A 27,838-nucleotide genomic window follows, 5' to 3' on the forward strand; every position below is an offset into this window, starting at 1 on the left:
GACAATTAATTTATTATATATTTTATAATTTTTAGGATATTATAACAAATAAATTGTAGTAAAAAAATTGAAATGTAGAAATTTAAAAAAATAAAAAATGCAATTTTTTTTAAATAATTTTTTTGATAAATAAAATTGCAAGTGACTGCTAAATTTAATGTCATTCTTTATTTTTAAAATAATTGTCACTTAAAATTAAAGACAAAAAAAAATTGCAAAGTATTATTTTACAAAAAAATAAAAACCTTAATTTATATAATTTAATATGAAAATTAATTTAGCCATCTAAAAATTTTAATTAATTATTTTATTGAAAAATTATTAAAATAAAAAATTTCATATTTAGGAAATTAAAAAAATTACACGTGCAATTTTTTAACCATATTTTCTTAGTCTTAATTTAATTAATAAAAACAAATTAAAAAATTGTCGTGATTGCTAACTTTAATGAAATTTTTTATTTTTAAAATAATTGTCATTTAAAATTAAAGACTATAAAAATTGCAAAGTATTTTTTTACTCAAAAATTAAATCCTTAATCGATATAATTTTAAATGAAAATTACTTTAGCCATCTAAAAAATTTAATAATTTATTTTATGAAAAGAAAATTCAAAAAATTACACCTGCAATTTTTAAAAAACATTTTTTTAATCTTAATTTAATTAATAAAAAAAAAAAAAAATCAAAAATTGTTGAACGTCGGCTAACTTTATTATTAATTTAATTTAATGAAAAAAAATATAAGGTCAGTTTTAAAAAATTCCCAGTAAAATAATTTCCCTATAAAAAAATTAGAAGAACCCTTCACCTTGAAGAGTTGCCAAGGGCTTGTAGCTTAAGCTAGGTTATTTGATTCCTTCGTTCACCGGGCTTGCAATCACGGATTAATATATGTATTTCATACATATACATTGCGTCAATCCATAACACATACATAAAATAAGTAACTCAACTACAGTTACAGTGGTCAAGCGGCCAAAGACATGCGCGAGTACCGAGCAAACACAAGTACAGTAGTATTGAGTGGTCAGTCCACGTAGAAATGCTGTAAGTACATATGTGTACCTGTACATGTCTTCATATACCCAGTATGTAGTCTGTATTGACTGGTAGCTGGTACACATAGTGACCGCTGTCCAGCAACGGCTCCTAGCACAAAATTTCAGCCCCGTCAGTGTTGCCGCGAGCTTTAACCAATACGAGCTTTCTCATTCAGTCTTCATTTTTTTATTCACGTACCTCATACCTGTAGTTTCGATATATATATATTTCCCTCATCTATATTTTCATACGTGTATATATTTTTTTTAATATTAAAATCCATATCTTCCGGTTTTCTTCGATTTGATAAATAATTCAGTCATTCTATCAAAGCTGATCAATTGCAACAGCAATTCTCTTTAAATTTTAAAAGACTTGCACTTATAGAACAGCCTTGATCGGTAATTGCTAGTAAAACTTTATTATTATAATTATTCAGAAGCTATTATTAGTTCTAAGTATATATCATTGTCTGAAGAAATGAAAGTAGTTATTTTATTTTTTATTTAAACAAACAAATTTATTAATTAATTAAATTTATTTACTAAATTTATTAATTTTATCGGCAATAGATTTATTTTTTGTCATTCTCGATCGATTTTTTCTTTTTATTTTTTTTTTTTTAGACAAACAAATTTATTAATTTGTTAATTAATTAAATTTATTGATTAATTTACTAAATTTATTAATTTTATCGGCAATAGATTTATTTTTTGTCATTCTCGATCGATTTTTTCTTTTTATTTTTTTTTTTTTAGACAAACAAATTTATTAATTTGTTAATTAATTAAATTTATTGATTAATTTACTAAATTTATTAATTTTATCGGCAATAGATTTATTTTTTGTCATTCTCGATCGATTTTTTTTTATTTTCTATCTAGAAAAACAAATTTACTAATTTGTTGATTAATTAATTAATTTATTTAATAAATTTATTAATTTTATCGGTAATAGATATTTTTTTTTTGTCATTCTCAAGCAATTTTTTTACACGTTTATTTTAGCTAACACGAGAGCTGTCAATCCAAATTGTCCGAAAAAATTAATTATTTCTTTTTTAAAAGTGAACTTATTGAAAAAAAATATTAAATTTTTTTTAAACAATTTTTTTTGCAAGTAAAAAAAAATAAATTACGTGCTTAAGTGAATGTTTTAAGTGCCGCGTGACTTTTAACACACTTGTAAATTATTTCTTACAATAAATTCTGCGAATAAGATCATCAGAGATATTTTTTATGGCGAATAGTTAATCACCGCTGGTCGATAAAAAAACTACATAGTATATAATTATAATTGTAAAAAAAAAAAAGTTAAAAATGCCGGCTGGACTATCAAGTCTTCCACCTTCTTCATTTGACTACAACAACTACAAATCACCTGCCTTCACGATAATCCACCGCGACCACCTCGACAGTACGCTGCCGATTCTTCATATCAACAATTTTAACAGCGATGACAATGATAATGACAATTACAACAACGAGGACTGCAAGTACAACAATAAAAAGAGTTACTTGGCAGAAATAAAAAATGAGAAGAATAATTTTTTATCACGAAAGCGCATCAGCAAGTCAAACGACCACTTAGTTCTCGCGAACCTGCAAAACAATCAAGTTAATCCGCTGAAGAAGAAACAGGTCGCTAAAAGTCATGACCAGCTTGTCAATAATGATGACAAAAAGCCGAACGATTTATCTTCGGGATTAATCGGGAATAAATTGCCGATGAATTTGACGACTGAAGATTTTAGCGAAGTACTGACGGATAAATTTAAGGATAATGATCGGCAATTGGTTTCTTCTAGTAAAAGTAGCAATAAAACTGTTAACTGTAATAATAATAATAATAATATTAATGTAATTAATAATAATAAACAATCTCCACAAAAGAAACCATTCATAACAACAGTAAAGACAGGAGAATTTTTACTACCGCCCCCAGAAGTAGCCTCGCTTCTTGGAATGGCCCCAAATGGCTCCTGGATCGGTCACGACCTGGATGACACACACGAGGGTCTTCCACGCTCCAGGTTCCGGCCGTTTGTTTTCCGTGGTAAGCGCCCGGAAGTACGTCACAGCAGTCACAATGCTAGGTGTCCTGCGGCCCTTAAGGCTACTGTTGACTTTCCCGTAAATGTTGTAAATTCTTCGGGCGTCACTGCCTCGACCTTGGCTAATGAAGTACGCTCTCGAAAAGCTCTTAACAACAAGCTTTCTGACACGTAAGTTTACTTCAGGATCTATTAAGACATCAAGACACTTTGCTAATTTCTTCCGTAATCCGCAATTGTAATTCATTATTTGTGTCATTAATAGCCGGGGTAATTTTAACTTTTTAGTAGATTTCATAGAAATCTAACTATTGCATTGGTCCTCATGACGGAACTTTTGAAAAATTTTGCTATATTTCGACTCAGCTCGTCGAGCGGATTCAGAAAATGCATATGGTTCAAAAGTTTATTTATGTATGTATTTATATATATATATAAAAAAACTAACCTATCGAATTTATGGGTTAAAATGAACCTATATATCGAAAAAAAAATTTCCCTGCAAGGCAGGATTTTTAGCTCAATTTTGAAAGGTGTCGGTGAGCATTCAAAGTTTCCCATTTAAATAACACGTAAAAAAATCTTTTTTCATTAAAAATAATATAACTTTTGAACCGCTTGAGATAAAAATTATTCGACGGCGGATTCTTAAAGGGCATTAAATTTCCTACAAAATTATGCCTGGTTCTATTTTTTAAAGTCAAAAATTCATATATTTACTGGTCATGAAAATTAAACAAAAAATCAAAATAAGCAATTTTAGGCATTTATTGTTAGAAATATTTATATTTAAGGAAATAAATTTTGTTTTCTTCCTTTTTGATTGCGTTTACCATTTTTTTTAACTTCTAAACTAATACTAAACTCGAAAAATGACATAGCAACAAGTTTTTCTGTCAGATACCATAAATGTCGCAAAAATGTTGGTACAGTAGCATTCGAAATGTTTTTATTAATATTTTTATAATTAATTAACTTTTTTCAAGAAATCTGTCTTGAGCTGGAGCGCTTATCGGACAAGGAGCTTTAAACCACGCTTTTACACAAATAATACTTGTATACGCCCCTCCCCCCCTACTTATTTCGTTTCAAAGTAATTTATTTCCTTGAATATAAAAATTTTTAACAATAAATGCCTAAAATTGCTTATTTTGATTTTTTGCTCAATTTACATGACCCGTGAATATATAAATTTTTGACTTCAAAAAATAGAACCAGGCATAATTTTGTAGGAAATTTAATGACCTTCAAGAATCCGCTGTCAAACAATTTTTATCTCAAGCGGTTCAAAAGTTATATTATTTTTAATGAAAAAAGATTTTTTTACGTGTTATTTAAATGGGAAACTTTGAATGCTCACCGACACCTTTCAAAATTGAGCTAAAAATCCTGCCTTGCCGGGAAATTTTTTTTTCGATACATAGGTTCATTTTAACCCATAAATTCAATAGGTTAGTTTTTTTGGTTCACCCTAATAAATATATATATATTTATATATATGGGATATAACGCGACTTGTCAGGACGATAGTGTCTACAATTAGCTACGGATCTCCACCAAACTCAACATACTTACTCTACCCTGGCGGTTTCGGCGACACGGTGAAAGCACGGTCGAATGACCCCTGATAGCCACAGTTTCAGACCAACCAAGTTGGTGTCAGATAGTTGCCACCAATTTAGCGACAACTTGCGGTCAACTTCCGAATTTGTAACTTGGTGTCAAGTTGGCTACAAGTTTCTGAGAAAAACAAGACCAATCTACTGCCGCAATATGTTGCCAAATTTCTTGAGAAACTTGTCGTCAACTTGGTGCGAAAGAGTTTCGAAAGCAATTTTTGCCGACAACTTGGTGTCAACTTGGTGAACAACCGAGTTACTTTCCAAGAGTTGCCGCCAAGTTGGTGACAAGTTGCGGCAGTAGATTGACAGAAAGTTGCGGCCAACTTGGCTATCAGGGCAGGGACGGTTGTTTCACGGTCGTTTCACCGTATAAAGTTCGTTCTTACCGAGCGATCTGTCAGTCAGCATCGGATACCGTTGTGAACGATATCTACTATAAATTTATTGAATATTTACGGTACATACGCAAGTGAATCTACGACGTTATGACCGACACTGTACGCTCAATATACTGTCCAAATACGGTGATTTTACGCTACTATCACGGACAATAAAATAAAAAAAAATATTGCGGACAGTCTAGACCAAGACTCGAACCCGATTCATTTGGTCGCACGCCCAAGACTCTACCAGCTAGGCTATCTAAGACACTGCACGAATCATTTGATTCAGTCACATCATAAGGTGTCAAAACCAAGTCATTTTTTTTTTTTCATTGCACAGATAAAAATAGCTTAAATAAAGTTACATTTTTTCCATGACTTCAAAATAATAATCGTAATAAATGATTCAAATTTTTGATGATTACGAAATTCTTAATTTCGAAATTATAGTGAAATTATTAACTGTATAAAAAAAGATCTAGAAAAGAAATTGCTAAAAATTGAATTGTTAAAAAAAAATATCTCATAATAATTTTTCTTGATAACAAACAATTTTTCCGTAATTTTGAAATTAAAGTTTTCGTCTCTAAAAAAAAAAATTAGGAAAACGGTTGACCCTGAAGGCCATCCCTGCAACTTCCCGCTAATTCCATACTTAGGCGCTTAAAATTGCACCAATGACGTTTTTGAGCTCTTCGAGCTCAAAAATACAATTTATGGGTTATTTTGAGCTCTCCGAGCTCAAAGAGATTGCTTTCCTATGCTTGAAATCTCTTCAAGTTCAAAAGTCTGATAGAGATTTGATAAGACACTATTTTTTGAATTTTTAAACCGCAATAACTTTTGAATGAATAAACCGATTTTTACGCGGTTAGAAGCATTCGACGCAGTTTTTCAAGCCTCACAAAGAATCTCGAATTTTGAATTGATCGCGCTAGAAATTTCGGAGTTATTCCGAAAAAACACTTTTTTCGGTTTTCTTTCGTTCACGATATCTCTCGAACGAATCAACCGATTTTGACCGGACTGGTAGCGATCGACGTGGTTTTTTAAGGTTAAGAGCTGATTAGTTTTTGGAATTGAACCTTTAAGCCGTTTGAAAGTTATTCCAAAAAAACCACATTTGAAAAAAATTTTTTTTTTCAGTTTTTTTAAGATTTCTCAAAATCTATTGATCTGAATCGGTCCAAATAGTTTTCAAAATCTAAGTTTAGTCAAGCCCTTTCGAATGGCACCAACCGCGATGAAATCGGTCGAGCCGTTCAAAAGTTATAAGCGGTTCACATACTTACACACACACACACACACACACACACACACACACACACACCGTGACAACCTCGCGGGGATAGTCAGGGAAGCTTCCTGTGACCTTCAAACGTCGAGATCTGATGAAAACTCGATTTTTGCAAAACGGGGTGAAAACAATAACTTCCCGATTTTTGAAAATCTTCGATTTTCTTAGCGGGAAGTTAAAAAAAAAACAATATTGATTATTATATTTTTCATAATCAAAAGGTATTATAGTTTCTCATTTAAGACTATAAAAAAAATTCAACACTTGTAAGCCATAAACTCTTTCGAAAAGTATTGAAATGATGGATCTCTGTTGATTGCCTGTAATCTGATTAATTTTTTATAATTTTACTTTGAAACAAACAAAATTACAATAATTTAATATTTTTTTTTAATTTTTCATCCCGATTAGTTACTAAAAATTTCTCATTTACCTATCTTTTTATACACTTTGAGTATTTTTAATGAAATAAAAAAAAAAATATAATCAGCACTTTTTCATTGTTGACTTGTAAAAAATTCCTGACTTACCGACATTATACGCTCGTTTCACTCACAGACTACTGTGCATCTACCACCGAGTTACGGTTTTTTGACAATTTATATGTTTTCGAATGACTGTCAAATGACAGACGATCGATCGATGATCTACGATTTTTACTCAGGTAAAAAATCGGAGAAGTCAAGTAAAAATTTGGTTTTTCGAATAGTGAAGTCTGATAACTATACAGAATAAAAATCATAAAGTAACAGTGAAAAACTTTCACAATGATACTCGTCGTTCACTGTCAAATGACGGCCGTTCGATAGTCAAGTGACGGTCATTCGACGATCATTTGTCGACACTGAATTTATGGTACATTCACCGTCGTTTCACGATCATTTTACCGTGACCACGAATCCGCCAGGGTACAGATAAATACCGAAGTCAAGTTCGAAGGTGAGCTTAATCGGTCAAGTAATTTAGAAATGTCGGGATTTCAAAATTTTCAAAATCTTAAAAATTCATTTTTCTTTACTTTCTAACTCGAATAACTTTTGAATGGGATAACTTATTAAATCTCTGTAAATTGCATTTGAAAGCTCTTTAAATAAGCTTCAATTTGAGTACTATATCATATGTGTAGTCTCAAAATTATGTCCTATTCTGCTATGCCAATTATGAAATTTGCTGTTGCACTCGTTTTTTTTTTTTTTTTTTTTTTTTTTTATATAAGCCGAGTAGTTTTTTTTTTTATTCATTATGAAATCTACTTCCATGGAATGGCTGCCGAATGGCTTTTTTTTCATATTCAATAATTGTATTTTTATGATAACAGTCGACGCTCTCTGTATTGGACCTCTCTGTATTTGACCGCTCTCTGTATTTGACCACATTCTTCCTCTGTATTTGACGATTTTACACAAATCTTATGGACAAGGACGAGTCAAGTACAGAGAATGGTCCTGTACGGGCGAGTCAAATACAGAGAGCGTTGACTGTTTTTTTTTTTATGATTTATGGCAAATTTACGGAACTTATTTTCAGGTACTTTGCCTAGGTAAATAAATTTTAATATTAGTAACAGGATAAAAGAGGATCTTGACGGATTTAATAGGGGATTATAACATTTGGAAATAAATCTTTTTTTTTAAGTTTTGAATTTTAGAATTTAAAACATTATCATTTTTTGTTTTTTTTTTTATGAAAAAATCTGTTATAAAAATTTGTGGACATTTTTTTATTATTAAGGAAGTTTAATAAATAAATAAATTAATAAGAATATTAATTAATAATAATAAATAAGTAAATTAATTATTTAACTAATTAATTAATTAATTAATTAAATTATTTATTTATTAATAAACTAATTAATAAAAAAATTAAAAATTATTTTTTCAGAAATTTTAAAACTTCAAAGAAATAAAAAAAAATTTTTTTATTATTAAAGACATTTTTTATGATTTATGGAAAATTTACGGTACTTATTTTCAGGTACTTTGCCTGGGTAAATAGATTTTAATATTAGTAACAGGATAAAAGAGGATCTTGACGAATTTAACAGGGGATTATAACATTTGGAAATAAATCTTTTTTTTGTTTTGAATTTTAGAATTTAAAACATTGTTATTATTTTTTTTTTTTTTTTTATGAAAAAATCTGTTATAAAAATTTGTGGACATTTTTTTATTATTAAGAAATTTCAATAAATAAATCAATTAATACGAATATTAATTAAGAATAATAAATAAGTAAATTAATTATTTAACTAATTAATTAATTAATTAAATTATTTATTTATTAATAAACTAATTAATAAAGAAATTAATTAATAAAAAAATTAAAAATTATTTTTTCAGAAATTTTAAATCTTCACAAAATAAAAAAAAATTTTTTTATTAAGGACATTTTAATAAACAAATTAATTAATAAAGAAATTAATTAATAAAAAAATTAAAAATTATTTTTTCAGAAATTTTAAATCTTCACAAAATAAAAAAAAATTTTTTTATTTATTTGGAAGTTTGTTGAAAATTTTTTTATTATTAAAATCATTTAAAAAATAAATTGATTAATAATAAAAAATTTAAAATAATTCTTACAGAGACAAAGAAGCTTTGTAATAAAAAAAATAATAAGAAAATTAAAAAAAATGAAAAAGTGAAAATTATTCTTACAGCGATCTTCCATGGACATCACAAGCGTTACCCAAAAAGCTGGAACCTCTAAAAAACACAATGCACGTGATTTTAAATAACGATGGGTAAAATAGTCTAATTATAAATCGAGTGTGATTTCAATTAATTTATCCTGTAGTTAATAATTTTTCCTGCCAATAAATCCTTTTTTAGTAGAAAAAAAAGTATCCTCGAATTTATTTGCTTACTCGAGAGGAAGGGGTGTCGCCAGTCTTTTCAATCCTGCAAATAACCAAAATTATCAATCAAAATATCATGATTTATTAATTAAATTTGAATGAAATATTAATTTGAAATTCCCTTGCAGAAGTCGCGTGAGACCGGAAAGTTTGTCGATGCCTGTTCTACTGTACCGAGGGATTATAATACTTATTCGTTGCGTTTCGTATAAATTATACAGGAATACATGATATTGAGTAATATATAATACTAGACACAAGTACGGCCTCGAATTCACAATGAAAATTTTATAGTTCCTAGATACAATATTAATTATTATTATTTTTATATATATCTGCTATTAATTTTAATTTCAATATTCTAATCTCTTAAATCTTTGTTTTTATAAATGTAATTTCTGCATTGCAGCGATCAATCACTTCCCTTTGCGAATATTATGTTCGATAGACGTGTTGTTCGTGGTAGCACATACGCTTCAGCTTCTAATATTGTGAGTTGATAATAAAAACCAAGAAAATTATTTTTAAATTAAGTAAAATTTTTTTTTTTGCCAAAATGAAGATAATAAATCTCTTTAAAATTATTTCTTTGCTTAAATAATTTTTTCGTTGGTGTAAATTAAATTTTTTTTAGTAGAAGTTTAATGACCTTTTTAATTTTGATAAAAAATTACTATTTTTAGGCCGACTGTGAACAATCTGAAGCAGCTAGGCAAGCTGAGGCAAGAAGAAAACAAATTTATAAAAAAAGAGCTCAAATTCAAGCCACCAGGTCCATGATGATGAGGATTTCTTCACCTCCTCCAGTTCCTGGAAGAAAACATGAACCTGTTCAAACGGATTTATACCTTGAAGAAGTAAATATTATTTTTAATTTATTTAAGTAATTTGAAAAATCTTCAATAATAATTTCTTCAAAAAGAAAACAAATCTTCATTAATTTGCATAATCATTATTGATTTTTATTAAGATATAAATAGCTTAATACTAATTGAGTCAAATTACTGAACAATTTACATGCATATCTTATGATCAACCTATTTTTACCCCTTATTAAAGTAGAATAAATAATTAAAATATAAATTGCTATTGCATGAAACTAGATTAATTACATAAAACACTAATAACAGTAAATTTCATAAAAAAAAAAATATTAATTATAAAATCCTTGTAAATATAATTTAAAAAATTCTAAATGTATTGAAAACTATTAATATAATTGGATTATTCACGTCTGACAAAATGAACTTGTAATTAAAGTTGCTTGAAAAACCTCAAGAGTCAGAAGCTGCTACACAAACAGATTATTTCTTGGACAGGCCATCAACACCTCTGCATTGTACCGGTAAAGTCGGGGTGGATGCTGAAACCCAAATAGGACCTGGCGATGTAAGTATCACCTTTACAAATTTTATAAAGGATGAAGGATATCATATTTACAAGCAACCTTATTAGGTGACTGAATAGTAGTTACGGACAATGTCTCGGATAGCTTAACTGGTAGAGCCTTTGGTGCGTAGACAAACAATCCGGGTTCGAGTCCCGGTCTGGGCTGTCTGAATTATTATTTTTTCGGTTACCGAAAAATTCCTACCAAGTAAGGTCAACAACAGATTAGACTTCAGAAAAAATTAAATGCTTGTGTAGGATACATTTTTAAAATATCAAAGTATGAACATGTAACTCAATATTATACTGAGCTTCGTTGGCTGATACTTAGTTCTAGGCGTAAATTTTTCTTATCGTGTCTTATTTATAAAGCATTGTGTCTTAATCAAGAGCCTCTAATTAGGCGAGACTTATAAATTCTTGAGCCTCGCCTACGCCGAGAAGATATTCGTCAAGACTATCTTGAGTTACCGGTTTATCATTCAGCGAACTATGAAAAATCATTCTTGATATATGCGATTAAAATCTGGAATCAATTACCAGCTGATTGTACGACGTTACCAACGTTTATGGAGTTTCGAACTGCTTGTTATGAATATTTTTTACAATCTGATAGATCATAATATTAAATCATATAATTAGAATTTAGTGATGATTGAGTGATTGAGTGACTGAGTGTTTAACACACTACATTATGTATATACTACTTAACACACTACTTTATATATTATATTAAGATTTTTTTTTTTTTTGTATCAATTTTGGATGGCCGCAAGGAGTTTCGACTTTATGGCCAATTAAATAAATAAATAAATAATAATAATAATACCCTTGCAGTCACTATGCGACTGTCGTGACTTGTGAACTATAAATGATTAAAATTTTGCTTTATTAAATTATGAATTTTGTTAAATTGCACTGTACTTTCTTAAATATTGACGTTTTTAAGGATATAAGCTCATCCCGATGTTACACTCATCAAGAGCTTTCATTTGAGTACCCACATGCATTTTTGATATATTTTTCATATATACATATATATAATATATACAAACATATAAAATATATGAAAAATTGATGCGGGTACTCAAATGAAAGGTCTCGATGAGTATAACATCGGGATGAGCTTATATCTTTAAAAATGTCAATAGTTCACAAGATACAAGGTCATTTCTTAATTATGTTAAATTGCACTGTACTTTTTTAACTATTAACATTTTCAAAGATATAAGCTCATCCCAATGTTACGCTTGTCAAGAGCTTTTATTTGAGTAGCCACATGCATTTTTTATATATTTATCATATATACATATATATTAGTGGTCCAAAAAAAAAAAGTTTTTTGCCTATCATCTTAAAAGCTTTTCTAAGGTATAAAAGAAATTCCCTCCAAAGCGCAGCTTGATATCTCAATTCTTCATGAAGCTCAATGAATTTTTATTTTCTCATGTAAATAACACGTAAAAAAATTTTATTTACGTTTTCATCCGGTAAAATTACGAAAAAAAATTTTTTATGCATTTTTCGTCAATTATTCTTGTAGAAAATTTAATTTTCTAAAAAAAAGTACTGAGGTAGTTTCTTCGTAATCTTAACGAGTAAAAAGTTATTGAGCTTTAAATACTCGCACAAAAGAAAATTTGAACGAAGATAGTTTCAAAGCATCTTTTCGAAAACTTTTTTGGTAACTGCATATATTCATTTCAAAATTTATCAAAGTATACTGTTTCTAATATAATTAACACATGTCTTTTGGTGAAGTATTAACTGTGAATTATGAATAATTTTTCTCATTACAATTTGGATATTTTTTCCTATGAGCAATAATTTTTTAAAATTGAACTTGAACTTCATTACGGAATCTGAATCAAGAGCAAGCTAGTCCTTCCGGATGTATACTGAATTTAATTTTTTTATTTAAGAACATGTAGGACAGGTGAATATTAAAATTTTGAACACGATGCTGGGACGCTTTTTGACCGAATGAAAAATCATGAAACTTTGCAGGAGAACGTATCACTGCAAACTCAAGTGTTTTACTTTTAAAGCTTGTAGTCACTTTTTAAACATTTTATGGTGTTTTATTCAATGGAAACGTTTTAAGCGTTTAATTTTAATGCACTTAAAGTGTTTTCATTAAATCACTTAAAATGTGTTATGATCTAAAAACATTTAAAGCGTTTTATAAATTTTTTATTAATACATAAAAAATTAAAAATCATTAAATTATTTTTGTAGGATTATTTGTTTATTTTATTTTTTTTTTTAAGTTTCAATTCATAAATAAATAAAAATTACATAAAATTATAATGAATATTCTTAGGGAAATTTCATTTTACATTGCATGCAAATTACATTTTTGTTTTTTAATTATAAACTATTGAATTTTTTTAAAGTAGGTGTTGTTTTGTATTTTTAATCTAAAATAATCTTTAATTAAATTAAATTATAACAGAAAGAGAAAAAATTTGAACAAAAAACATTTTAGTTTCACACATTCCAACTCTAAATCACTTTTTTTCTATCAAAACTTATCTGTTTATCTTACATAAGAAAATATAAATTGCTATATATAGCAACTATTTTATTGTATTCGTGTATCTATAGATTATTAATTTTTAATGAAGTGACGTACTAAAAAAATATTTCCATAACAATTTGAGTTTTACATTAATAAAAAAAGAAATGAAGATTTTTTTTTTCACGAATTTGTGAACTGATTCTTTTATTTTTAAATTTAATCATTGAAAAAAAATAACAAAATGATAAATAAATAGGTAGAATTCGCGCATAAAACTGCCTTATCTCAGGAGTCATCACATATTTAAGTAAATAAACTTGACTATAAAGAAATTGCTAATAAACATACAACCAACATAATCTATGAGACTCATTTAATTTTTTGGTTATTTCTTATTTTAGTTTATATTACTTATAAGACATAATTATTAAAATGCAGCCAGGTTAGGGTATAAAACTAATTATCAACAAAAAATTTAATTTACTATATATCTTCATGTAGGCCGCAAGAGAGAGCTAAAAGTAAATTATCTAGTTTAATTTTTTTAACCAGTGGTTAGAGTATATTTACAAAGTCTGGTAATCTCCTTCAGTGCATTTTACATGTGGTTCAAATAAACAAACCGATATATTCAATTGTCATTTGTTATCACTGGTCCAGACTGAATTACCGATACCATGTTTTTAAGAAAAAAATATAAATTACATAATCAAATACTTTGAAACAGAAAATGTGATACAACGTGGATTCTAAAATCATATCTGATTAAATTTTCTTTTATTGCGAGTATTTAAAGCTTAATAACTTTTTACTTGTTAGGATTACGAAAAAACTACCTCAGTACTTTTTTGTAGAGAATTAAATTTCCTACAAGAATAATTGACGAAAAATACAAAAAAAAATTTTTTTCGTAGTTTTACCGAATGAAAACGTAAATAAATTTTTTTTACGTGTTATTTAAATGGGAAAATAAAAATTCATTGAGCTTCATGAAGAATTGAGATATCAAGCTACGCTTTGGAGAGAATTTTTTTTATACCTTAGAAAAGTTTTTAAGACAGTAGCACTTGGAAAAAAAAATAAAAATAATTTTCTTGGACCACTCTAATATATATAATATAAATGGATAAAGGTTTAGTTCACAAGATACAAGGTCATCTCTTAATAATATTTATCTAGAGATAGAGCATTATAAATACACTGGCCACAAAATTTTGCTGATTCTCTTAATAATATAGACAATATTAATATATTTCTTCAATGCAGCTCTTTGACTTCGACGTTGAAGTTCAACCTATCCTCGAAGTCCTGGTAGGAAAGACGATAGAGCAGGCCCTGATAGAAGTCCTGGAAGAAGAGGAACTCGCTGCTCTGAAAGAGCAGCAAAGAAGATTCCATGAATTAAGAGCGACGGAGAAAGTCGAGAAGCTAAGGCTTGAAGAACAGGAGCGGAGGCTCAGAGAAGAAAAGGTATTTATTTTTTTTTAATTTATGCTTGAAATTTTTCTAATTTTTTTGAGTTACTTCAAAGGAACAAAGACTGAAGCAACACGATGAAGCTTTAAAGATCCAAGAAGAAACAAAAGAACGTGTAGCAGCTGCTGTTTTATTGACCGGATACGTAGCCGAGCTATTGCCAAGTGTATTAGACAGATTAAAAATGTCCGGATATTTATTAGAGGAAATAAAAGAAGAAATGGGGAAGGGAGAAGGTTTCATTCCCTGGCTCGTCAGCGAGGTAAAGAAAGAAATGGACACAATGGTCGACAGCAAAGAATTACTCGAAGGTAATTTTGAGGGTCTACTAAGCTCATCAGTTGTTTGACTAAATTTAGGGATTTTCTGGCTTTACCATCAGCAACTTTACTTATTCTGCAAGGCTTGTCAACCTTGCAATATTTTTTTGTTCACCCAACTGAAAAGGTGTTAAAGATTCTACATATCATAAATCTTATAAGATATACAGATATCCATCGCCAGACAGAAAAACAATAGGGCGCCAATCTCAATCCCATAAACCTGAATCTCCAGCGTCCAAAAGGTCCGAAAAAGTACTCGGAGTTGACACCTTGCTTCTCTCAGAGCAGTAAATGCAATTGTAGTTTCAACTATTATATTAGAGATCCGGACCGTACTAAGACCTTACTCAGACCATTGCCACGAACAATATTATTTTTCTTGTTGTTTATTCGTACTCGGGTAGTCATAAATATTATACTTATACCCTTGTTTTCACACCTAACATTTAAAACTTGGGTTTTCTGGTGACAAATATTTCTTTTTTTTGATTTAAAATCAACTGCCGGACATAAATTGTATTTTAGATATAATAATTGATAGAATTTGTAATTTATAAAATATGAGAGTTTATGTATAATTTAAAATAATTTTAGAAGAAAAAAAAATTAAACTTATTTTTAACTACTTAGTTTGAATTTTAAGCTTTAAAAGTGACAAAAAGCTAGATTATGCTTAGGCTTTAATCTTTGAAATAACCCTTGAAACTTTTACAGAATAATTACTATTTAAAGTTTTCTAATTTCAAAAAATTTTTTATCTTTACACTGAAATTAGCAGATATTTAATTACTTTGTAATTTTATTTTATAAATAAATTTGTACCACAATAATATTTTTAAAAAATTGCATTTAAAGTTTTTTTTTTTTATTTCTTCAGGGAGAATTTTCTTCTAATTTCTCTTTTTAATAAATTATTTGTTAAAAATATCATAAAAATTTTCAAAAATCTGCTAATTTAAGTTTTCATAAAAATAATTATAATTTACATGCTTTTTTTTCTAAAAAATTGCATTTATAATTTTTAAAAATTTCTTCTTGTATAATTTTTTTTAATAAATTGTTTTTTGTCAGTATTTAAACGAAAAAATCCTAAAAATGATGAAATATTTAATTAAAAAAATTATTTTTTATTTTTTCAGACATTATCAAAGAAATTCTCGAGAATCGAGCCGAAGTTTACCGAAAACAAGCCGAAGACTACGAAGAAGAAAGTATAAGATCACCAGTAACTCCAAAAAACAGCGAAAATGAAGCTGAAGAAATAAATGAAGAAGAAATAAGTAATGATTCAAAGGGTGAAAATTTGGCCACTCACGAATCAATGTTAACTGAGGATGCAGAGGACCAATAGCAGAGGATGAAATAAAAATTTGATGATAAATTGAGTCATCGTTTGTACTTAATCCTCGTCTAGCTGATCGTTTAATGTAAAATGCAATCCATGGAGAGATGGTTAGTCTTTTTTGTTATTTTTCGAACAAACGGGGGAGAGACCAGCAGCTTTGGCTGCCCGGCCGGTCTTTGCTCTATATACCATGGTACATGTCCATACCACCTTCTTTTACATAGTACATTAGTAGCGGTGTACACAGCTGCGAGACAAATCCATCAGCTCGGCTGTCTCCACCCCGCGGGTGCATGACTCTCGTGATCAAGCTCGACACCACCGAGGAACCTCCAATGTGATGGGCTACATCCTATGAACAAACATCCCCGGCCTTGTCACAAGCCCACATTAAAAATCAATTATTGATTTTTCTTCATAAGAATTACACTTAACACTTAAAATAATTCCCTGATTTCATTCTGTGCCTTATTTATTATATCCCGGATAAATAAATATAAATAAATTGATGTTTTGGTTTATCTTGTCAAGGAAAATATTATTTTTTATCTTAAAGATATATAATTACTGTCATTTTATTAATAGTAGAATAAAATTATTTACTTTTACTGTAAAGAGTCTTGTGTTTTTTTTTTTTTAGACTTATTTATGACGTGTAAGTACTAGAATTAGATAATTTATTGATAGAATATGACACATTACTTTTACTGATAATTTTTCGTTAATGACAGGTCGAAAGAAATCAGATAAAAAGGACAATATATTAATGGGTACTTGACAAATTTTGGAGCTGAAATATTTCATGTATGGTATGTTTTTATAATTTTCTTTAACAGGTTTAAGACTATTCTTCTATTGAAAGATTTATAGAAGAATAATTAAATTTTAAATTATTAAAATTTATTTTTGTTTTGTCTTAAAAAAGATAATTTATAATCTTCTTTAATGAATTTCTAAATTTGTATTTAAATTGTAAATAATTGCTAAATTTATTTATTAATTTAATTATAATTATTAATTTAATTTAAAAAAATACTGGTAATATTTAGACTAACATTTATTTTTTAATTAATTGACTTTAAGGTAGTTCTTTCCCAACCTATAGTTTATGCTACTGCTGTCTTCGTCACGCGCTAGTGTTGCCTCTCTTACGGGCTATTGCTCATTTACTTCCACGCATGACTTTATTTGTTTACTTTACTAGTTTATCAATGATTTCTTAAAAACTATGTGGTAGGGAATTCCAGAATTTTGTAGGGTAATTATACATGTATTAATCTGAGTAATGTTAGTTTTTCGTGAAATTCTTAAAATTTCTTCAATACAAAAATAATAAAACTCACGATTTTCTCTCTCTTTTCCCATACCGCCTGTGTAAAAATGTCATTTTCAATTGCAATTATCTTCGGTCAGACGTGGTAAATCGTCTCTAAATTTTAACAGCGTGTGTATTATGTATTTAACTACTTCGCTCTGAGTGAAGCCATGGTAGGGGAAATGAAATCGACTGAAGCGTTCGCAGTGGTTACTTTCGGAGTTACGGGGGGCTATTATTCCTAAAATTGTAAGTAAGTACACGTGGAAGTATTTATTTTGTTTTAATTTTAATAAATTAAAAAAAAATGAGACACCAGAGTTGTTGTGTCTTAAAAAATACCAGCAGAAATATTTACTGCAATCTTTTTTATTTTTTATCATTATACGTACTTGTTGTTGATTCGTTTAACTAAAAAACAAAACTGCAATTATTACACTGATAAAAGGATTTATTAACTATTAATAATTTAATTTATTTGAAGACAATTATTTAATTTATTAAACTTTAATAAATATTTTTTAACATTCAATAAATATTTATTTGGTAGGAAAGTACATTTATTAATAGTTAATAACTATTTATTAATAGTTAACGAATATTTATTAACAGTTAATAAATATTTTGTTGAGTGAATTTGTTTTGCTTGTAATATCATATGATATGAAGATTTCTTATAAACAAAAATCATTTTTATAAATTATTTGTATTAATTATATTACATTATAATAACGTTTATTGTAAAATACCGAATTCTATCATAGCTCATAATTATCTTTTGTATTTATAAATATTAAAAAGGTTAATTTATTTAGTGAATTGAATTATTATCATGTATTCCAGCTATAGGATTATAAAAGTGTCAAAAGAAAATGCTATTTTTGCTTTTGATTTTAAATAAATATTTGCTAACAGTTAAAAATATTCATTAACAAACAAATCCTTCTATCGGTGTATAAAATTGTCACATATTTTTATAACTTTTTACAATTATTTATAAAATTTATTTATTTTTATGTTTCTTGCTATTGACATACGTATAAAAACATACTCTGACAGCCTCCCGTAGTTCATATTTTGACTGGCGCTGCAGTCACACTCATAGCGAATACGGAGTTTGGGAGATTTCTTGAATTTTTGCTCTTTGGACCTAACTACCTTAATTTGATTGTTAGACTCACAATTAATACTCTACAGGGTGAGCTAAAGACCGAGATATGTAGATATGCAAGGGAGTTCGAGAAGCTAGTCCGGAAGACGCGAGAAGCCTCACAAGCAGGGGAAAAAACAGAAGCTACATAGTAAAAAATTTTGTGTAAAATCAACACAATCCTAGTGTTAGAATCCGTCAACATAATTTTAGTGTTAATTTTCAACACAAAAAATAGTGTTGAATTTTTAACACAAATATTGTGTCAAAATTAACAGTAATTTTGTGTCAACTGTATCTAACACTAAAATTGTGTTGATTTTACACAAAGTAAGTGTTAACTTACTTATTATTTGAGTTTGAATATAAAGGTTAAGGAATTATTTAAAAATAAATAAATTTTTCATGGTTATTAAGAAAATTAGTTTATTTCATTTATTTAAATTTGAGTCAAGTACCAATAGTCTTCAACTTAAAAATATGATTTACTCATCTTAAACTTACTTAATGCTTAATTTATTTTTTATAAATTAATAACAATAATTAGAAATCATCACAGAATTTTCGGCATCCAATTTGTGCAATTCCCAGCTTTTAATGTATGGTAAATCTAAAACATTGATGACAAATGTCTGACATGTTTGTTCAGTAGCGTAACCAAAACATAAACATAATATTTCCTTGTGAACTATCAGTCATCTTTATAAAAAATAAAACTAGTGTCAGAAAATATAAAATAAAAATGCAAAAGAAAAACATAAAATCAATAAATTTTTGATATTTTTTTATAAATTTGTTAAATTAACAAAGAAATTGTTCAAAGTCTGTCATTTTTAATAACTATTATAAATTTTATCGTTAAATAATATTTTATTTAGTAAATTTATTATAGGAAAGTGAGGTTAGTTGAGCATTTTATATGATTATAAATACAGTAAACTTTTACTTACTTTAATGAATATCAAATTTACTTTTTTTTATTGAAAACAACCTGATGTTTTTATCAAATATATTTAAATAAACTATTTTTTACAATATTTAACACTTTAATTTATACGCACGCGTGGTTAAATAGCTGTCCGGTAATACAATGCGTTTGGTGCGTAAACTGAAGAAAGAACGCGCTAACAACACAAACTTACTGTTAATATTTCCCGCTTAGCACTAATTTTGTGTCATTTTATCTAGTAACACACAAAAAGTGTTGATATCGTGAAAACAACACTATTTTAATGTTAAAATTCAGGTAACACAAAAAAAGTGTCAAATTAACACACAATTTTTCAACACAGACCGTTTTTGACGCAAATACACAATATTTTTTACTGTGTAGTGAGGAGAAAAAGTGGTGATACTAAACCAAGCAGTCATTTAGGCTCCTTTTTATTACAATAAAATGGAGAGTAGTAATAGGCACCAAATATTTATCTTAGGTAATCGATAGGCGCAGGCCCGAAACCTAAAAAAAAAAAGAAAACAACAACAACCAAGGAGCAAGAAGTCCTCGTAGCAGCTACACAACTACCAGGATGAATATTAAAAATTAGTCCTTAAGTAACATAAATTATATAAAAATCGTTCTCTATGTATATACACATATTGTTATACTATACTATTTTATTTTTCTAATTCATTACCAAAATTAATACTTGTAAGCGGAAAGGGATGTAAAAGGCCATTCAGGCCATACATTATATGAAATAAACTACTACTACTAGATATAGCACCATTTACTTCAAGGTTGCTATATCCTAAATCACAAGATTATGTAGCCGGCATGATGTTTGGCTTTCTTCGGTTCAAGAAATTCGACACTTAAATAAACACTTTTGGATACAATATTCTGTTAAACAGTCTCATGCCGAATAAGTTTTCCTTTTTAGTTTGAGTATGCTTTTGTATAAACAGAGACATAAACAGTATAGTATCAGAATATTGTAGTCGTATGACCTACGATCCTTTCGTTACTTCAACAGTTTTACGACTATAAACAATATTGATAATTAGGGCCAGGACTTTCGCAGTTGTTTAAATGAGTATTCATATGTTTAACCTGAAATTTAAATAAATAAAAAACGCCAACTTCCTGGCCCTATTATCAATGATAATAGAATTTTGAAAGTATTCTTGAGCAAGTTTCCCCATCAATCTCTAATTAGAATTATACCGGTAAGATGCATAAAAATTTTTTTCAAGTTTATAATCGTATATTATTTAACCTAATAATTATTTCTAATATTTCTAGGAAGGGACAAATTAAAAAAATTTTTCCGAACAAGTAAGTGCGAGCACTAAAGATAGCATTCAACCGTATATATATGTAGTAATCTATTTCTTTCGTTTTATAATTTATTCAAGTTATAACTATACTCTTTACAATATTCGGATGAAGTTAATTAAATCTCACAATAAATAATTAATCCCGTAGAATATAGTTATCAGAAAACAATACAATAGATAAAGTTCGTGTATAAATAATAGTCAATATAGTACTTCGCGATTACAATAGTACGATGCGTGAAATAAAGGAAAATAGGATGTGTCCTAGACCGTAAGTGTGTATATCTCAGTGGCTGAGGAAAATCTGCCTCATGCCCCTTGACTCTTGAGGGTGTTAGCCTTTGCTAACACTTAGCGTTGGTCTTGGGGTCCCGTGACGTCATGAGCCCCTTGAATGCCGGGGAAGGGATTTTATGGCCCAAAGAGTACGGTGGTTGACGCAAAATTTCCGAGAGTGGAAAAGTACTCCCACAATAATAATGGAATCGGGGCAATTTGGAACTAGTTCATTTATACAAGGCGATGAATGGTTCATCGAAGTGGATAGAAAAATGGAACCAATATTTGCATTTGATTTACTCTATAAATGTTATTATGTCTTCAATTTGGAGTATCCTAAAGAATTGATTAATTTTTGTAATTTAATCGATTTTTATATTTTTAAAATGGGAGTAGAACCTAAAAATGTTATATCAGCTATTCACACAACTATATGTAATTCATTAAAATCAAATGAAAGTGAAAATAGTTTCCACAATAATCTTAACAATGACATATGTAATTCCGTAGTAACTGAAAATAATGCTGCAACTTGTAATTATGTAATAGGTGATGAGACAAGTTAATAAAATTTGATGAAATTAATTTATTTTTTTTAAACAAAAAAAATATTTTTATTCGAATATAACTTTTGACTGGTAAATTGGTGAATTCTGCTAAACCGTAATAATGAATAAAATAGTAAATTCTATTAATGTAAATAATGATTTTCACTATTTCTGTCAATAGTTTGAAACAACTAATGAATTAGTGACCAGTAATATCACTATTAAATTAGTGAACATTACTTTTACAAATGAATTAGTGACTTTTGATTTCATTTATAAATTAGTGAAATATATTTTCATTTGTTGATTAGTGAATTTTATTTTCGCTGATCAATTAGTGTTTTCTTTTTTCACTGAATCATTTAGTGAATTTTCACTAATTCTAAGTTGCTCGAATTCAACTGCAAAAATTAGTAAAGTTCCACTCTGATTTAGTGAAATTTCACTAATTTTATTTTAAAGAGTAAATATTAGTGAGCAAGAAGAGGTTGGAAAGAACAAAAGAAAATTGGCAATTGTTCTTCTCTAAGAAAGAAATTCTAGGAAAAAAATGGATAGTAATATCTTTTACACTTATTTCATTGTTTAAACTTATTTACAACTCTGTAAGCCGAACCTGAGGCATATACTTGTCATATATAGTGTCATTTGTGTACGGAAATACAAAGAATGAGTATTTTACGCATACTTTAGTCCGCAGGATGATTCATGAAGTCTAATGATTTTGGACTTGTCAAACCGGGTATTAAAATTTTATTATGAATGCTCAAATTTACAAAAAATTTTCAACGCAAGAAGCTTAATGAGAAGAAGATCAGCGCCGCTGATAAAAAGTGTGTAAAGTATGAATAAAATTAATGACCTTCGCGCTCAGTTTATTAAAATACTGGCTTAAAATATGCCTAAGGGCACCAAAAATCGCTAGCAGTACCCGTGTAGTACGTAATTGTTAAACACTTAAGTAAACATTACTTTAGCCCTAAGACCTGTGAAGAAAGGACAGCTGCATGTTTTACCTCCTTTCGACGCAGGTTATTACCGGGAATAGTTTTTGATGAGTATGACTAAATTTTAAATAATTTTATTTTTTCATAGTAATAATAATAGAATTGAAATTTTATTTAAAAAAAAAAGAATTTTCAAAGAAGAAATAAAAATTTTTTGGCCAGATGAAATAGTCAATTCATGATGATAAGTATTTAAGCTGCATTCGAAAATGTATCTCTAGATACATAATTAAGAAATGACTGTGTATCTTGTGAACTATTGAAATTTTCAAAGATATAAGCTCATCCCGATGTTACACTCATCAAGACCTTTCATTTGAGTACCCACATCAATTTTTCATATATTTATATATATTACATATATGTATATATGAAAATATATGAAAATGCATGTGGGTACTCAAATGAAAGCTCTTGATGAGTGTAACATCGAGATGACCTTATATCTTTAAAAACGTCAATATTTAAGAACGTACAGTGCAATTTAACATAATGAAGAAATGACCTTGTATCTTGTGAACTATGGACATTTTTAAAAATATAAGCTCATCCCGATGTTACACTCATCAAGACCTTTCATTTAAGTACCCACATCAATTTTTCATATATTTCATATATTTATATATATTATATATATGTATATATGAAAAATATATCAAAAATGCATGTGGGTACTCAAATGAAAGCTCTTGATGAGTGTAACATCAGGAAGAGCTTATATCTTTAAAAATGTCAATAGTTAAAAAAGTACAGTGCAATTTAACAAAAGTAGTTATTTAATATAGCAAAATTTTATTTAAAAAAAATAGATTTTCAAAGAAGTAAAAAAAAAGTAATTATTTTTTTTTTTATTTCTTCTTTGAAATAATTTTTTTTTAATAAAATTTCAACTGTGTTATTTATAATAATAAAAAAGAATAATAGTAACAATGAATGTAATAGCTTAATAACAAAAAATAATAAAAACCACAAAGACAAACCTGTCTAATGTAATCAAGATTAAATCAATCATAATAGGATGAGGTTTCACGGAGAATTTAAGTTGGCACAGTTTAAAAAAGCCACCCACCCTTTTTTAATGCGCCCCTTACAGCCGAACGAACTCACAAGAGGAGCTCATAGTTTATATATTTATATATATTGAACAAAGTAGAGCAAGAGACTCGGCTCTAACCGAGAGGGACATATTGTATTGGATTAAATTAGCCAGGGGTTGAACATCCCGATGATGCATGCGTCCAATACTTGTGTGCCAAGTGAGACGTGTTTTAACAGGGGCACGGAGACAAGCTCCGGTTGAAAGCCCAGCAGAGTAGTTGCTTGGTGGGGTTGGTCCACAATTGGTACTGCTGCTGGGGGCTAGATATTATTTTGTCATATGACCCACGTCACCTGCTTCACGTGTGATTGTACTCTCAATATCAAATACTTCAAAATATCTTCCTTTTGTTTATTTACTCAATAAAATAAAATCTTTATTTATTTTATTTATAAAGAAGAAATTTTTATTCTTTTTTTTATTTATTTTTTTTTTTAACTGGAATTTAATTTTTTTAATATTAAATTTGTAATTTTTAGTCACTTAATAAAAAAAGCAAAATATTTAAGACAAAAATTCTTTTAAAGTCTAAAATATCAATAAATTTATTTAAAGAAGAAATTTTCAATTAAGAAGAAATAAACTTGTAATAAGACTCGCAACATATGTGATGATGAAATAATGTAAACACTATCTAATGGTTAAATACTATCAAAGCCACCCTCGCAATATTAAACACTTTATAAAGTGAAATAATAATAGAATATAAAATATTTTGGTGGTCAGATGTGGATGTTTATAGGCGCGTGTCATATTACAAGCTATCTTATTCACACTAAATATCGACAATTGACAATGTGTTGAGCCACGTGACCATACAAGTTACTTAAATCTTTTGTGTAATATATATTCTATTATGACCTTTATAAAGTCAAGTGGATTTTCTTGTATTCTATTTTTTATGAATTAGTCACGATTTTCAATTTTCATTCTTTATTTCTTCTTAAATTTAAATATTCAATAAGAAAAATTTTATTTTCAATTTAAGTTATTGATTTTTTTTTTACATATTTTGATTTATTTTGTTAATATCTCTAATAAATGCCTCGTATTGAAGTATTGACTTATTGATTTCGTGACTCAGAAATAGATGAGAATAAAAATACTAATGATAATAATAACAACGAACGGATGACATTCACATTGATAGAAATATATATTTTTGAAGGTGTGTGAGTGTATATAAATTAATAATGTATGAGGTGAATGTATGTTAGGTACAGCCATTAGATGAAAACTTTTGACACTTGCAAAACCGCGACGAATCATTTTTATAGCTTGGTAGCTACCCCGAAAAGCTAAAACCAAAACCCCGCAAGATTATAACTTAGTCTTGTATATATCTAGGCATTCTCTTATACAATACCAAACAATACCATGTGTAAAGCCGGGTGATTGTATACAGCTTCAATATAAGGGTATTCAATACAATAAAATTCGTCTTGCTTTTACAAAATTATACTAGTATTAATATTAATTTAGTGACAATTTTTGAGTGTCAAAAAATTATTTAATTTTTGAATTTACTTGTAAAAATTTTTTTTTTAAATATCAATAATTTAAATAATTAATTTTGAAATTTAGAAAAGTAAATATTTAATTAAAAAGAAAAAAAAAGATGAATAAATAAATATTAAATAAATTTTTAATTAAGAAAAAAAAAAGAATAAAGAAATAAATATTGAATAAATTTTTACAAAATTATACTAGTATTAATATTAATTTAGTGACAATTTTTGAGTGTCAAAAAATTATTTAATTTTTAAATTCATCTGTAAATTTTTTTTTTTTAAATATCAATATTTTAAATTAATAATTAAATAATAAATTTAGAAATTTAGAAAAATAAATTCTTAATTAAGAAGAAAAAAAAATATGAAGAAATAAATATTGAATAAATTTTTAATTAAGAAAAAAAAAACAGGATGAAGAAATAAATATTAAATAAATTTTCAATCAAGAAGAAAAAAAAATGATGAAATAAATTTTTAATTAAAAAGAAAAAAAGACGGATGAAGAAATAAATATTGAAAGTGAAAAAAAATTACTGTAATAAAGGAAGAAAAGAAAAAATAGTGTATGATGTATGCAAGTAACAGCAACCACCGTCAAAAATGAGGGTCGCTTGACGATAATACGTAGATGATAATCGTGATATTAATATCGCATTGAGAAGCGCGCACATGCGTGCAGCCAGGATTGGTCACGGTGAAACACTTGCTCCCCAAATGGAGCTCCAGCTCATATCAGCTTAATGTCCGATCCCGATGGTGATGGTTTGTATTAGCGTATTCTCTCATACTGAATACATCCTGATTTTTGAGTAGACGGCAGACCAGAGGGAGAAATTCATACCACAAAAAGATACGAGTACGAGCAGAGTAATAGGTACCACAAATAGTTCCACCACTATTTTATAGTCGAGGGTGATCATTATATGATGACCCCCTTCACTTATTATATCCCTTTAAACCACCGTTTTTTTTTTATTTTTATTAACCACGTGTTAAAACATGTCATCAATATCAGATTAAATTATTTTTTGTAGTAAAATTTTTTTTTATTTTAAAGAAACTCAGGAAGCTGAGGACTTACCTTGATGGTGATATTTGTCCCTGATGCTTTAACGACTGGATGATGAACACTTGCTCTTTATTTCTAAGGAAATAAAAAAGATATAGATTGTAATAGTGAAATAATAATAATGCCTGGTTGATGCAAGACCGAACTGAGGGTTGGTGCGGCTTGTGAGCACTCGTGTTATTCCCTGGTATGGTCTGACACCATCCGGAATGAATCACGACCTTTTACTACTAGCTCTACTAGCTGAGGACCATCTCGACAATCTAAAGATACTTTATTAATCTCCTTTTTATTTTTTTTTTAATTTATTTTTTTGTTTTTTAATTAAATTTATTATTTATTAATTCAAAAATTTATAAAGAAGAAATTTTTAATAAATTTTTAAAAAATAAATTAGTGTTTTAAAGAAGAAATTTTTAATAAATAAATTAATGTATTAAAGAAGAAATTTAAAAAAAATTTTTTGAAAAATAAATTAATATTTTAAAGAAGAAATTTTTAATAAATAAATTAATGTTTCAGAGAAGAAATTTTTAATGAATAAATTAATGTTTTAAAGAAGAAATTTAAAAACAAATTTTTGAAAAAAAAATTAATGTTTCAAAGAAGAAATTTTTAATAAATTTTTGAAAAATAAATTAATAAAATTAGTGTTTTAAACAAGAAATTAAAAAATTTTTTTTGAAAAATAAATAAATGTTTTAAAGAAGAAATTAAAATAAAAAAAATTTTTTAATAGTATCCCATTCAATGCAAAGCTAAAATAAATTTCAAGTAAGATTATGTTTGACAGTGGTCGCACACATTTGATGAGATTAATTTATAAAAAAGAACCGATAAATTGATAAGAATCATGATAGGCTTATGCATCGAAAGATCGTCGAGATGAAAAATGAGAAGAATGGAGTACTTAATTTGGTAATCAGTAGTTGATTCAGATGCACCTTTCCTGTACACATGTGATCAGATGTACACGCAGAGATCCCCCGCTCTTGATGAAGAAGCAGTGGCCTGCAGCTGAGCCAAACAGTATTTTTTCACATCAAGCTTTTACCGCCCCATCAGACACTTGCCGATCTGCGGTCCTTGCTTTTAGCGTCACCTTCTTAACCGCACCGGCTCCATCATTTACTAAAAATAAATAAATAAATTATTTGCCAAAACTTCTATATTTTGAAAATTTAATATTTATGATGAGACAAAACAGTTGTCATACCTGACAGTACATTTAAGAGATTAAGTCTTCACTAATTACTAAAATAATTAAA

At 28.0% G+C, this 27,838-nt stretch overlaps 1 protein-coding gene and 1 long non-coding RNA gene across 4 annotated transcripts; one reads left to right on the forward strand and one right to left on the reverse strand.

Annotated features, from left to right (window-relative positions):
- The first annotated feature begins 1,097 nt into the window (after positions 1-1,097).
- On the forward strand, positions 1,098-16,862 carry LOC123273865 (radial spoke head protein 3 homolog A). 3 transcript variants are annotated; one of them, XM_044741348.1, is made up of 9 exons: positions 1,098-1,444; positions 2,026-3,267; positions 9,058-9,141; positions 9,665-9,746; positions 9,939-10,112; positions 10,516-10,644; positions 14,432-14,635; positions 14,697-14,952; positions 16,104-16,862. In XM_044741348.1, exons 2-9 carry the CDS (start codon positions 2,363-2,365, stop codon positions 16,313-16,315), a joined length of 2,046 nt encoding a protein of 681 aa, XP_044597283.1. In that variant the 5' UTR covers positions 1,098-1,444; positions 2,026-2,362; the 3' UTR covers positions 16,316-16,862. The 3 variants fall into 3 exon arrangements, with proteins under 3 accessions (XP_044597283.1, XP_044597276.1, XP_044597291.1); XM_044741341.1 differs by having other exon boundaries at positions 2,051-3,267; XM_044741356.1 differs by lacking the exon at positions 9,058-9,141 and having other exon boundaries at positions 1,102-1,444; positions 2,051-3,267; positions 16,104-16,861.
- On the reverse strand, positions 9,063-27,687 carry LOC123273883. The gene is made up of 3 exons (XR_006511388.1): positions 27,515-27,687; positions 26,583-26,645; positions 9,063-9,298 (listed from the first exon to the last, which is right to left on the reverse strand). It is a non-coding gene; the product is annotated as an uncharacterized LOC123273883 (long non-coding RNA).
- Positions 27,688-27,838: the final 151 nt, after the last annotated feature.

This window comes from Cotesia glomerata, linkage group LG1, assembly GCF_020080835.1.
Source record: "Cotesia glomerata isolate CgM1 linkage group LG1, MPM_Cglom_v2.3, whole genome shotgun sequence".
NCBI classification, from domain to species: Eukaryota; Metazoa; Arthropoda; class Insecta; order Hymenoptera; family Braconidae; genus Cotesia; species Cotesia glomerata.